The sequence below is a fragment of the Lynx canadensis genome, chromosome B1 (genome assembly GCF_007474595.2).
Source record: "Lynx canadensis isolate LIC74 chromosome B1, mLynCan4.pri.v2, whole genome shotgun sequence".
Taxonomy (NCBI): Eukaryota; Metazoa; Chordata; class Mammalia; order Carnivora; family Felidae; genus Lynx; species Lynx canadensis.
Window position 1 is genome coordinate 35,459,589 of NC_044306.2, and position 13,126 is coordinate 35,472,714.

Sequence of the window (13,126 nt, forward strand, 5' to 3'; positions counted from 1 at the left end):
CCTATTTACTTTTTTCAAAGAGCATATTATCATTACTTTTCTTATTTGACCTTCATGCAAACAAGTAATAACCAAGAACGAACTCAGCTTTCTTTGCACATTTAGAATGTTTTCATTTGACCAAACGCAAGAGATGGCAGAGGACCCCAAATAAATCCTAGAATCTAGGGACTGGGTCAGAAAATGTCCCCTTTGAAATAAAACCTGACAGGAATCTGTGTAAGCAGATGAGGCTGGCCATTTGTAGAATTCTTTGTAGTGGAGAATCAAGGGGGGATGGTTTGTGTGTTCTGAGTAAGATTGGGTGTTTCCCAACCTTCAGCAAGGGACAGAGGGTGCTGACCCAGGAATGTAAGTTATGAAAAAGAAACTGTAATCTTGGAAATGCTAACATGTCTTCAGGAGGAAGTGTTGTAATGACAGCTGCTTTGGGTGACTAATAAGAAATATTCAAATATCAGAAACTGGGGGGAAAAGAGATGGTTAGTAACGGTTTGTCATCCTGCTTCAGACACAGGCTGTGGAGCAAAGACTCTAGTGACAATGAGTAGTCCCGGGCTATTTAGGGTTATGTCCAGATTGGAGAAGGAGAATTCACACAGCTCCTCAGGCTTGACGCAAAAGCTTCTTTTGGCCCTAACTCCATGTCCATTAAAATAACTTCTGTCCTGTGGTTCTGACTACACATCCCCCACTTACTCACCACCCCCCACCACCAAGGGACAAAGTATCCTGTGCAAACAAGTCTGTGCCAGGTAGGTAGGCCTCTGTGGTGTGCCAGGCTGCATTGTGGGTACCCTTAAGCCAGACCTTGCAGATAGAGAAAACAGAGCCTCTGAAATTGCCCAGATGAGGAGAGCCTGGAACTGTGGAGATGTGCCTGTCTGTCTTCCTCTGTCAACTTATATGACTCCCCTGACCCACACACTGAGAGTCACCTCTGAGAGAGGCCCAGAAGCCCATACCAAAGACCCTAAGGTCCAGACTAGGGAAGGGATTTGCCCAAAGTTATACACTTGGTGATGGAGTTATCAGGCACTGACTCTATCAGGAGTCCAGTTTCCCACACCAGATCACCCTTGGCCAAGCTATGGGTTTCAGGGGAGGATGAAGAGAATATGAGTAGGTGTAGGAAGGAAGTAGCCACATCAAACTGAAAAGCTTTTGCACAGTGAGGGAAATGGTCAACAAAACGAACAAGCAATTTACTGAATGGGAGACGATGTTTGCAAATCATACATTGGGTAAGGGATTTCTATCCAAACTATATGTAAAGAATTTACACAATTTAATATAAAAAAACCAAACAACCCAATTAAAAAACGGGCAGAGGACCTGAGTAGACATTTCTCCAAAGAAGACATACAGATGGCCAACAGACACATGAAAAGATCCTCAACATCACTCATCATCAGGAAATGAAAATCAAAACTACAATGAGATATCACCTCACACCTATCAGAATGGCTAGTATCAAGAAGACAAGTTAAAAAAAAAAAAAGGTGGGGGGCGCCAGGGTGGCTCAGTCAGTTGAGCATCCAGCTCTTGATTTCAGCTCAGGTCATGATTCCAGGGTTATGGGATCAAGTCCCGCATCAGGCTTCATGCTGAGTGTGGAGCTTGCTTAAATAAGACCACTGACAACAGGTTTGAGGAAGTGGTGATAAGGGAACCCTTGTACACTGTTGATAGGAATGCAAACTGGTGCAGCCACTCTAGAAAACAGTATGGATAGTCCTCAAAAATTAAAAATAGAACTACCGGGGCGCATGGGTGGCTCAGTCGGTTAAGCGTCAAACTCTCTCTCTCTTTTTAATGTTTATTTATTTTTGAGAGAGAGAGAGGATGAGAGAGAGAGAGAGAGAGAGAGAGAGAGAGAGAGAGAGAGAGGGAGAGGGAGAGAGAGAGGGAGAAGGGCAGAGATGGGGACACAGAATCTGAAGGAGGCTCCAGGCTCTGAGCTGTCAGCACAGAGCCTGACATGGGGCTCGAACCCACAAACCATGAGATCACAGCCTGAGCCAATGTTGGACACTTAACTGACTGAGCCACCCAGGCGCCCCTAAGTGTCGGACTCTTGATTTTGTCTTGGGTCATGACCTCATTCATGGCTTGTGAGATCAAGCCTTGCATAAGGCTCTGCGCTAACAGTGTGGCTCCTGCTTGGGATTCTCTCTCTCCATCATTCTCTGCCCTGCCCTCCGCTCAAAATAAATAAATCAACTTTAAAAAAAATCTAAAAAAATATAACTACCTTATGATCCAACAATTCCACTTTTGGGTGTTTATCAAAAGAAAACGAAAACACCAATTCAAAGAGAGATATGCAATCTCATGTTCATTGCAATATTATTTACAACAACCAGGTGATGGAAGCAACCGAAGTGTCCCTTAGTAGATGAATAGATTGACTAAGATGTGGGCTATCCATATCACTCAGCCATAGAAAAGAATGAGATTTTGCCATTCGTGACACCACGGATGGACCTAGAGGGTATGATGCTAAGTGAAACAAAGAAAAATACCATATGATTTCACTTATATGTGGGATCCAAAAACAATACAGATGAACAAACAAAGCAAAACAGAAACAGACTCATAGATACAGAGAACAAATTGATGGGTGCCAAAGGGGAGGTGGTGGGAGGTAGACAAAATAGGTGAAAGAGATTAAGAGACACAAGCTTCCAGTTGTACACTTGATCTTAGCCAGAAGGCCGAGAAGTGATACAAGCTTCCAGTTACAAAATAAATCAGACATGGGGATGTGATGTACGGCATGGAGAATATAAGCAATAATATTGTAATAATGTTGTATGGTGACAGATGGTAACTACCCTTATCATGGGGATCATTTAGTAATACATGAAAATATTCAATCACTGTGATGTATACCTGAAACTAAGAGGGTATTACATGTTAATTAGACCTCAATTCACACAAAAAAGAAGGCTCCACAGAGGAGGCAGGGGGTGGGCTAGTGCCTTACCTCGGAGGGGTGCTTTCCTCCAGAAGCCGTCTCGGACCTCCACGTAGTCATACCAGCACAGGCGGCTGCGATACAGGTCCATGGACGTGAAGTTCAGAATGATCTAGGGGAAATGGGAAGAGGAAGAGGGTTACACAGCTCCCCACCAGCCGGCCCCATGACCACTGCCTGCCTCACTCTGCATAAATAGTGAAGGGGCTCAGAAAAGGAGCTCCTGGTGCAGAGACGGCACTCCTCTCCCCAGCTGTCTGCCAATGGCGGCCAGCTTTCCCAGATAACTCAGTCATCACTTAACATACATGCCCTTGCTGAATATCTGTATAAGACCAGAGGTCTCATTTTACTGATCCCCTTAGTGAGGAGACGCTGGTTTGGGTTAAACAAACCCATCTCTCCTCCTGGTCGACTTAAACAACACCAATCACAGCACCATTAGAGGGGTGAGGTGTCAGTGATAGGAAGGGCCCAGGGTGGCATGTGGGTACCAGGGGCTCTGAAATGGAAATGAAGGGTCCAGAGAGGAGAGGCAGAGAGACGGGCTGAGTCACCCATCATCACATATTCATTGAATGTTGATTCCAGGCAAGGGGTCATGCTAGCTGCTGAGGGGAATACCAGATCTGAATCCTTCCTGTGAGTGGGTTTAACGTCCGTCCCTGTCAAGGGGATAAGGATTTAGAAGGATAAGAAATACACATGAAAAGCTCACTGAGTAAAAAAACTCAGACTCCACACACATGGGCCTGGGTTGGAACGTCACCTCTGCATTTCTTGCTGGGAGTCCTTGGGTAAATCACCCAACCTCTCTGACCTCAGCTGCCACGAGCATAAAATGAGGAAAGAGCACCTCACCCTGAAGTAGCACCTCGTAGGTACAGCCACCGCCCTAAGTGCCTCCTGTTCATGAACTCATTTCAGCCTTTGAACTCATCAAATGGTCATGTAATACTGGAGGAACGTTTGACACCTTGGTAAATACCAACTCTCCCCAGCCGATGGGTATATTAACAGTAGACAGGTACACTTTCCAAGAGAGAAATTGCTTTAGTAGTTTCCAGAATGTGCCCCCAAAGCCTCTTTTGTATCTAGAGTCCAACAAGCAGGAACAGTTCATGGTGACCTGAGAGGTGTATACAGTGGACACAAATGGCCCAGGAACCCACCTGTTAGGTCTAGCTGGCTTCTCTGCTGGAGGAAAAGGGGACAAGGTGTATCTCCCCTCTGGCTCACTGCAGTTAGAGACAGTCAGAGTGGAGGTGAGAATGAAAAAGATCCCAAAGCAGGCACTGGCAACTGTGGTCTGTAGCCTGTGTCAGTGCTGTGACGGTCGATGGTCAGAGAATGTGTCAGTGCTGTGACGGTCGATGGTCAGAGAATAACTCTGGCTCTCGGTCACTCCCTGACACCGACCCCTTTAGAATTCTTGGTGATTTCAATAGCCACCTAGATGACCCTTCCCATTTCTGGGCCTCCCCATTCCCTGACTTCCTCTCTCCACCTCTTCTCGGCCACACATGGCATGACATGCCCTAGACCCTGTTATCATCAATAACTGTGCATCCCCCATAAGCTCAAGTTCAAGCACCCCACTGTCCATCCACGTGCCCCAATCTCTCCTCGTTCACTTGCTCCATACACCTAGTCCAACAATCCTTCCAGTTCACCGTGACCTTCCACCTTCTGAGCCTATGGGGTTTTCCCACCCTTTATCTCCACATACTCACATCAGTCCTTGCCTGGCTTGGAATCCATAGCCCATCCTGCCTCTTTTCTTTTGATTCGTACATGAGTTGAAATGTGTTTGTGTTTGGGGAAACATTTATGAGTTGTGGCACTCTGAGCACAAGATCAGCAAGACCAGGTTTTGAAAAGTGCACCCTATTACTCTTGATGATTATTATTAGTCATCATTGAGTGTTATTATTGTTATTATAAAGATACAAGTTCTGGTATTTTGAAAAACTGAAGTTGAAAATCTGTTCTGGCTCTTGCTCTGGAGACAGACAGTGTGCCTGGATCAATGACCAAAGTAGGACATAGATGAAGTGGCAAAGGCCTGGGGCAGTCACCTCACTTCAAAGCAAATCCATGGTCCATCTTTATCATCACCTCCTTGTACAGGACCTCAACTCTCTTTTTCCTCTTTTCTCCTCATTGTATTCACTGGAAAACCACACCCCTGCTTAAATCCAACTTTCCACCTACTCTGTGCCTGTTCCCAGGAGGCTGAAGTCATGGTTAGAGGAAATACAACCATGTTGCTTGTCTCACTTGAAATTTGAGACCACTGACCTCCACTGCGTCCTTAGCGCTGCCAGGCACACCTTTCACATTCTCCTCCTCTCTCCTCAAACCATCTGTACCCCTTCTTGAACTCTCAGTCCTGGCCCTACCATTATCTTTTTCCAAGATTAGTTCAATAGTCCCTGCTCTTGATCTTGCCTCCCAGCAGAGCAGAGCTTTCATGATGTAATTGGATCATATCTCCCCACTGCTCAAAATCCTTTAATGCATGTTACTCAGAGTAAAATCCAAAGTCCTTACTTACCATGTCCTCCATGGCCATTTATAATCTAGCCCCCTGCTATCTCTCTGACCCCATCGCCTACCACTTTCCTCCTTGCTTACTTGGCTCTGGCCACATGGACCCTACTGGTCCTCAAACACACCAAGCCTGCTCCTGCCTTGGGGCCTTTGCACTTGCTGCCTAGAAGCTCTTCCCAGCTACCTGCCTGATGTGTTCCCTCACTTCCTATCCATTTCTATTCCAACTCACCTGATGTGAATGAGGCCTTCTCTGACCATCCCACATGTTACAGTAACCCCCACCTCACTCCTTTATCTCCTATTGCTGATTTCCTTCATAACACTTATCACCATCTGACCTATCGCATTTACTTTTTATTTGCTTGTCTGTCTCCCCCTTACCCCTACTCCGCCAAAATGTAAACCCTATGAGGACAGGAATTTTATTTAACTCGATATGGAATCTTTGGTGTGTGGCATGTAGTAGTTGCTTAATAAATGTTTCTTGGATAGAATTTTTCTTTTAGGAATCTATTTTATAGATACACTTTCCCAAGTATATAAAGATCTCAGGTTTGAGATATTTACTGTAGCATTTTTGGTAATGATAAAAACTTGGAAAAAACTTAAATGAAACATCAGAGGAATGGGGATGACAGCATGTTAAGCAACCATCAAAATGTCTGAGGTAGGACTTGATGCGCTAACATGGAACAATGACCATGATTTCCTGCTGAGTGAAAGGCAAGTTACATAAGACCACATATCCATACACACATGCATGCACACATACTTAGAAGAGTCTGGAAGGACATACCAAGTGTTACCAATGTTTGGTCGCCTCTGGGGAGTGGGATTTGGAGGAGGACCCAGGGCAGAATATTCACTCTTTACCATATGAATTCCTATACTTTTCAAAATACTTATCTCTATATCTGACAAACAACAAAAACATCTTTAAGGAGTTGCTGGATGGACGAAGGAATGCAGAGGGCTGAGTGAGGGCAGTCTGGCTCCTAAACTTACATCCTTCACCACGATTCCATGTGGCCTCCGATCAGTTTTGCTCAGCAGCTGACAAGAACAGCAGCAACTTTCCCTTCGCCCTCAGAAACTACACTGGCTCTGTCCAGGGAGGATGGCTTCACACCCTCCTGAAGAACCATGCCCACAGGCAGAAGCCCAAAGGACCCACCCGAGACCTCCTATGGGGCAGGAGGAAGCAGTGGTCACCTCGCTCAGGAAGAAGAGACCTGTGCTGGCAGTTAAAGGCATCCTCCAGGAGGGCACACCATGGCTATATTGAGACCAGAGATGTCTAATTAAGAGTTGTAATGGCTTCTGTCACGTGGAAACAGCTGTGCTCTGGTGGCAGGGGCACTGCCCTTTGCCAAAGAAAACCTGGCCACCTCTACCACTTCCTGGCTGGTGATGATGGGCCCGTGGCTTGACTTCTTTGTGCCTTGGTGTCTTTGTCTAAAAAACAGCAGTAATCATAAAGAGCTGGGGGATTCAGTGAGAAACAGGGTGCAGAGTGTCCACAAGTGGACCCCGCAAATGGGCAGCACCCCCCACATTTGTTGGATGCTCTCAGGGAGCAATTGGGACGATATGTTGACCCCCGGGGACTCACAGTCTGGCTTCAGTCTGACTTTGCTGTATGACCTTAGGCTCATCATTGAACACCTTTGTGCCTCCATTTCCATATCTATAAGATGGTAATGGTAATAGTACCAACCTCATAGGACTTAGAGAATTAAACCAATACATGGAAAGTTTATAACATTGACACATGTATGTGTCACACATGCAATATACATACATGCCACACATATATAGTACTGTGTATGCCACTCAAAAAAAAGTTAATTTCACTGTTGGAGTTGAGTTTGCTTAAGATTTTGAAATCTGAAATGGTTCATCCCAGAATCTGGAAGTAGAAGGAGGCAAAAGGGGGACCTAGGAAGTCAACCAGGGATTACCGATTTAATAGATTAAGACTATAGAATGACATTGGGCACCTGGGTGGCTCAGTCAATTGAGCATCTGACTCTTGGTTTCAGCTCAGGTTATGATCTCACAGTTTTGTGGGGTCATGCCCCTTGAGCTGTCAGCCCAGAGTCTGCTTGGGGTTCTCTCTCTTCCTCTATCCCTCTCGCCCCTCCACTGCATGCATGCATGCACATGTGCTCTTTCTCTAAGTAAATGTAAAAAAAAAAAAAAAAAGAAAAAGAAAAAGGCTACAGAATGACAGTAGCAGCCAACATTGATGGAATTCCTGCCATGTGCCAGGCACAGCACTGAGCACTTTACGTGCATTAACTTGTCTAATCCTTGTATCAACCACATGAGGGAGGCACAACCATCAGACCCACTTTACAAATGGGGAAACAAAGGAACAGAGTGGTTAAGCAATTTCCCCAAGATCATGCATCTAGCAAATAGCACGGCTGGGAGTCAAACCCAGGCACTCAGGTCTTAAACTTAAACCCTTAAACTTATATTCCATGTGGCCTCCCCAGGCCTGCCAGTCAATTTTGCTTAACAGCTGCATGAAGAATGAGAGTCAACTTTCCCTTCACCCTCAGAGCCCCACACCCTTCAGCACCAGGAAGCAGGGACTTAAGGGAGGGGTCATAGCTGCCCAACTGGAGGACTGGAGGTGGGGTTGGGGAAGGCATTACAGAGGAGCGGAATTTGGAACTTGAAGAATAGGCAAGATATCACAAGGCAGGGATGGGAATGAGGGTGGACACTGTCAAAGCCAAAAGACATTTTAAGTTCTTATCTTTTTGGCTCGGCTGCAACAATGGACCATGATCTCCTGAAACCACTTTCCTGCTCCTAAGGGGCGGGCTTTGTCGCTTGGGAAACACTCTTAAGTCTTCTTTGGAGCAGCTGCCAATGACGTGCAGTGGAGACATGGGGGTCCTACAAGAAGCCTTCCAAAGTGGCTCTTTCTTGTTTGATATATCCCTGCCTTGCATAAAATTTCTGTATCACTCAAACTTCTGGCAATAAGCAGAGAACTAGGAGGCAAGTGAAAACAACCTCTCAGCACAAAAGAAACATCAAAGTCCACCCACGAATGCAAGCGAGTTTATTTAAGGTTGACTGTTGAAAGAGCGTAGACTTTGGAGTTGGACGGTCCTGGAACTAAATGCTGGTTCCACCATGACTGCCTGTGTAAACGTGGGCAGATTTACTGATGCCCTCTGAGCCTCGACTCCCTCATCTACACAGAAGGGATGAGAAAACCTGCACCACAAAACTGATGTGGGGAATAATGAGGTCATACATACAAGATGCCTAATACTTTGCCTGAAACGTAATGGGTAAACAGCAAAGAATGGTCACTATTATTTCATGATGCTATCCTCCCTGGCTCCCCAGCCTCTGCAGACCCTTAGAGGGTTCCTGTCCCCCAGGGTTCCATCTTTGACTCAATTACAGCTCCACAATTTGATCCAGAACTGTGAGTGAATTTTACTTTTTCTATTTCTGCAGCTATGCACTGAAAAGTTTGAAATTTTTCTCTGTAGCCTACTTCTCTCCCTGGAGCTCCAGGCAGGCCTCTGAAAAAGGATGGGGAGTCTCTTGGGTGTTGTGGAGGGAGCATGCCTAAGGCACAGAGAGGCTCCTGGGGCAAGTCCATTTGTCTACTAGAGACTAGGGCCAGCCCATGCCAGCCTGGAACCACAGGGAAAGAAGCTGATCCTGACCAAGGTTGGCATATCCCTGCTGGCTGAGCAAACTTCTTGAACAGGAAAAAAAAGCAACGCTCTACCCTACTCTGTGTTCCTCAGGGGCTGGGGACTCTCTCATGCATCTCTCTGTCCCCAATGCCGGGTGTGTAGTGAGCACACAGGTCTCTGGAAGGGCACTTTAGCAATTATTGATGTGGGACAGGGTTTAGAATTCACAGTATTGCAATCATGGACTTTTGTGTCATAATCTTTGGGCAAGTTACTTAATTTTTCCAAGTTGATTCTCTCATACGCAGAATGGGGACAACATTAGCACCCGGCCTAGAATGTTGTTGTGTTAATTATAAGACATAACACATAAAGAATTTAACACATGCCTGGCCAATCATGTGCTCAATAATTTTAGTTGTTTTTATTGTTATTTGCTGTGAGATTTCCAAAAGCAGAAGTTGTGGAGACCTTTGGCAGAGAGATAAAGGAAGCCAGAGAATGGTCAGAACAAGACAGCAAAAAGGACAGCAATTTTTAAATTAGATTCAGAACAAGAAAAAGAACAAGGAAGGGATGGGTTCACTTTAAAAAAAATTTTTTTTAATGTTTATTTTTGATAGACAGAGAGAGACAGAGCATGAGCAGGGGAGGAGCAGAGAGCGAGGGAGACATAGAATCCAATCTGAAGCAGGCTCCAGGCTCTGAGCTGTCAGCACAGAGACCGATGCAGGGCTTGAACCCACAAACTGTGAGATCATGACCTGAGCCAAAGTCGGATGTTTAACTGACTGAGCCACCTAGGGTGGGTTCACTTTTGAGGGAGGGTGACAGAATGTTAACTGAGAGAGATGACGGAATTACTCAACCCTCAGTAAAAGACTACCACAAATGAGAATGATCTTCAAATTGCAAAAAGTAAAAGAAGCTAGTTTGGAAAGGGAATAGAAACTCATTCATATTGGAGGGGAGTCAGTGAGCACCTCTTTAAATTGGCTGTTGCCTCTAGGCTCAAAAATGACATCAGAGGACATTCAAATAACTTACAGATGTGATCAGTGTCTGTAATCTCGAAAACTCAGAACAAAAGCTTTGCCAGTTTCCAAAAGGGGTGTGTGTGTGTGTGCGCGCGTGCGCGTGTGTGTTGGAAGAGGGGTTTGGAGTGAAACCTGGGAATCACAACCCACTAAGTTGAATGTCAATCCCCAAATAAACAGATAGCCTTCTACCCTTTAGAAAAGAGACACTTGATTATTAGGAGCTGGTTCAGGTTCACTTAAAGCACATCAGACAAATGTCATTTCCTTTTTAAAAGGTGTTTCACCAACTGGTGGAACAGTGGCTTTGATTTGGTAAGGCAATCCATCTATATATTCAGCATTTATGAGCTGTTTCCTATGCCAGGGATATAAAGGTGACAAATTCGTGGTCAGAGAAGCTCACTTCGCAGTCAACAAGGTGATGACTCATGGCTGGATGGTGGTGTAGCAAGTGGTATCATAGCCAGTGGAATAAATCTGCCCAAAGTCTGCAGATGAACAGTGTCAGCTCAGAGAGGGAACCTGGCTCTGCTTTGATTCATGTCATGTTCAATGTTTCAATCAAAGACCAGTTTCAGAAGACCCAGAAAAGACATGCTTATCAAATGAGCTCAGGACAGAGTAAGAGAGATGGCACCTGCTGAATGGTGGAATTCAGATTCCAAATGGTCTTGAGAGCTGTTGGAATGAACAATGTGACCAGTAATAAAATCTAGTCAAGCTCAAGACTGCACGAGTACATTAAGTACCATATTCCAATCAAGAGGAATAGAGTCTTAAAGTTGACTATCGGGAACAATAAAAATGCACGGAAGGACACTGAAGGTAAAGGGGTGAGTGAGAGGTCCAGATACCACAGGAAAACCCTGTGGATAGATCTGAGAAGACCTTGGAAAAGTGCCTCTCGAGTAGTAAGTCAGCCCCTCCTCAAGGTAGTGCTCCATCGTTCTTGTGCAGTGAATGGGTCTACGTTTCCCAGGTAGGTCATTCACAGCCACAATCAACTAAGCTCTCTTACTCTGGGGTCCTCGCAGAGGAGGGGACGCTCAGTTACCTTCTCTCCAGGTGTGACTGAGATACGCCATACGCAGTGCATGTGGGCGGAGTAGCCATTGGGGTACTCAGGGGAAGAGAAGTTGCCTGTGCTGTCTTGTAGGGTCTCTCCACAAGCTGTCAGAGAAAGGAAATGACTGAACTGCTGGCTGCAGATGCTCAATTCCCCCAACCTCCTGGCTTCCCACGCCCTGAACTCTGGCATCACTCAGGGGAGAGAAGAACGGCTAAGCAGAGGAAGGAGTCTGGGGTGGTCCTGTCCCTTTAAGATCCACTCCATGCTCTTTACACATAAGCCCACACCATTGGACCTATTTGGCCTAGTGCTGCAGGATGCCCTGCTGTCCAGGCAACATGGCTTCCAGAGTTAAGGTCAAGCTCCTTTGGTGGGCCTCACTCTACCTCCGTCCCTGAAAATTGCTCTGCTAGTCCCCTTTACTGCTCCTACTGCCCTATTCTCCCAGACCCTCTGAAGGTACATGGCTCGGTATCTCACCTGATCCCCTCACCACCTGATCCCAGCCCCAGTTTGGTTCCTTAACTTGAACACTGCCCCTGCCTGGGTACCTCCACCCCTACCACCAGGCAGCTGCTGGCCTTCTCTAAGACTTACAGCCTTAACCTCCTCAGCCCCAGGCCCTGCCCTCCACCCTTCCCTGGTCCATCCCTCCCTGCCCTGACCTGGGCACTTGTAGAGCTTGCGGGCCTGGGCGATGTCCCCCTTGCTGAGCCGGGTCCTTTGGCCAATGGGAGGTTTCACCCCATTGACCTCGTACTTGGGAACAATGGTGTCCAGGAAGATGCCCCTGAAGAGGAAAAGCCCGATCTGGGTGAGAGTCTGATGGAGGGAGGGGTGGTGTGCCTGTGTGTACCCAAGGTCACGACCCTGCCAGAGCCCAGACATTCCTCAGTAGGGTCAGGGACGGGTGGAGATTGCTCACCCTGTCATTATGCTGCCCACTGACCAGCAGCCACCCTGCTCCGTGGCAGCCACACTGCTGGAGCCTGGGGGAGCCCCAGGAATACGCTGGGAGGTCAGGGACACAGGCTCCACATGCCCTGGGAAGCTAGTGGTGTTCTGGCTCAGTCTAGGTCCAACCCCCAGCCTCAGGAGAGCTTGGGACCCCTAGTGACCATGTCTCTAGCCTCACCAAGCCTCTGCTTCTGTGGCCCCTCGTGCTCGTTCGGCCGTGACTGAACTTCTCCCAGGACTATCAAGGCCAGTGCTTCATTTTGCTGGCACGGACTGCTTTTGACAGGTTCCACCATGGTCAGACCACACAACTCCGGATCCATCCATGTCTCCTGTCCCCCCTGCCCAGTTCCTGCCTGCTAGGTCCTGGGTGTTTCCATCTGGGAGGAGCAGGACGAAGGGAAACAGGCGGCCCTCTGCCTCCCCAGGGTCCCTGACTCACACCCAGCTGGGTGGAACTCAGCAGGGGGTGGGGTGGGATGTGGTGGGAAATGTCCAGGGGAGGTCTGTGGCTGTGGGGGGCAGGATGACCTCACCACCCTTCCTTGGTCTCTGTTCCCTCAGGTCTGGAGGCAGGGAGACTGAGGAGGGGCACTGTGCGTGGGACAGAGCAGGACTGCAGACAGAGGATAAGGAAAGAGCCAGGCATGGGAAAGGCCAGGCTTGGAAGGGGAGCCTGTAAAGGAGCAGGGAGGGGCTGTTTCCCACACTCTGCTAAGGAAAAGCTGCCGGTGCAGAGGCTGGGCCACTACCTCTGGGGGTTCCGGTCATGATTTCGGGGAATGTGGGCCCCCAGGAGGAGTGTGTGTGCTTGTAAGCAGAGGAAAGGGCTAGTTCAGGGCAGTAGCCA

The 13,126-nt window shown here is 47.3% G+C and overlaps 1 protein-coding gene across 3 annotated transcripts in view; it reads right to left on the reverse strand.

Annotated features, from left to right (window-relative positions):
- The window catches only part of BMP1 (bone morphogenetic protein 1), a 43,504-nt gene that overhangs the window by 18,437 nt on the left and 11,941 nt on the right, over positions 1–13,126 (reverse strand). For all 3 annotated transcript variants that reach the window (XM_030312429.1, XM_030312430.1, XM_030312431.1), the window contains 3 exons: positions 11,985–12,109; positions 11,305–11,420; positions 2,990–3,092 (listed from right to left, as the gene is read on the reverse strand). In XM_030312429.1, the coding sequence (XP_030168289.1) occupies positions 2,990–3,092; positions 11,305–11,420; positions 11,985–12,109 (344 nt within the window). The remainder of the gene's footprint in view (positions 1–2,989; positions 3,093–11,304; positions 11,421–11,984; positions 12,110–13,126) is intronic.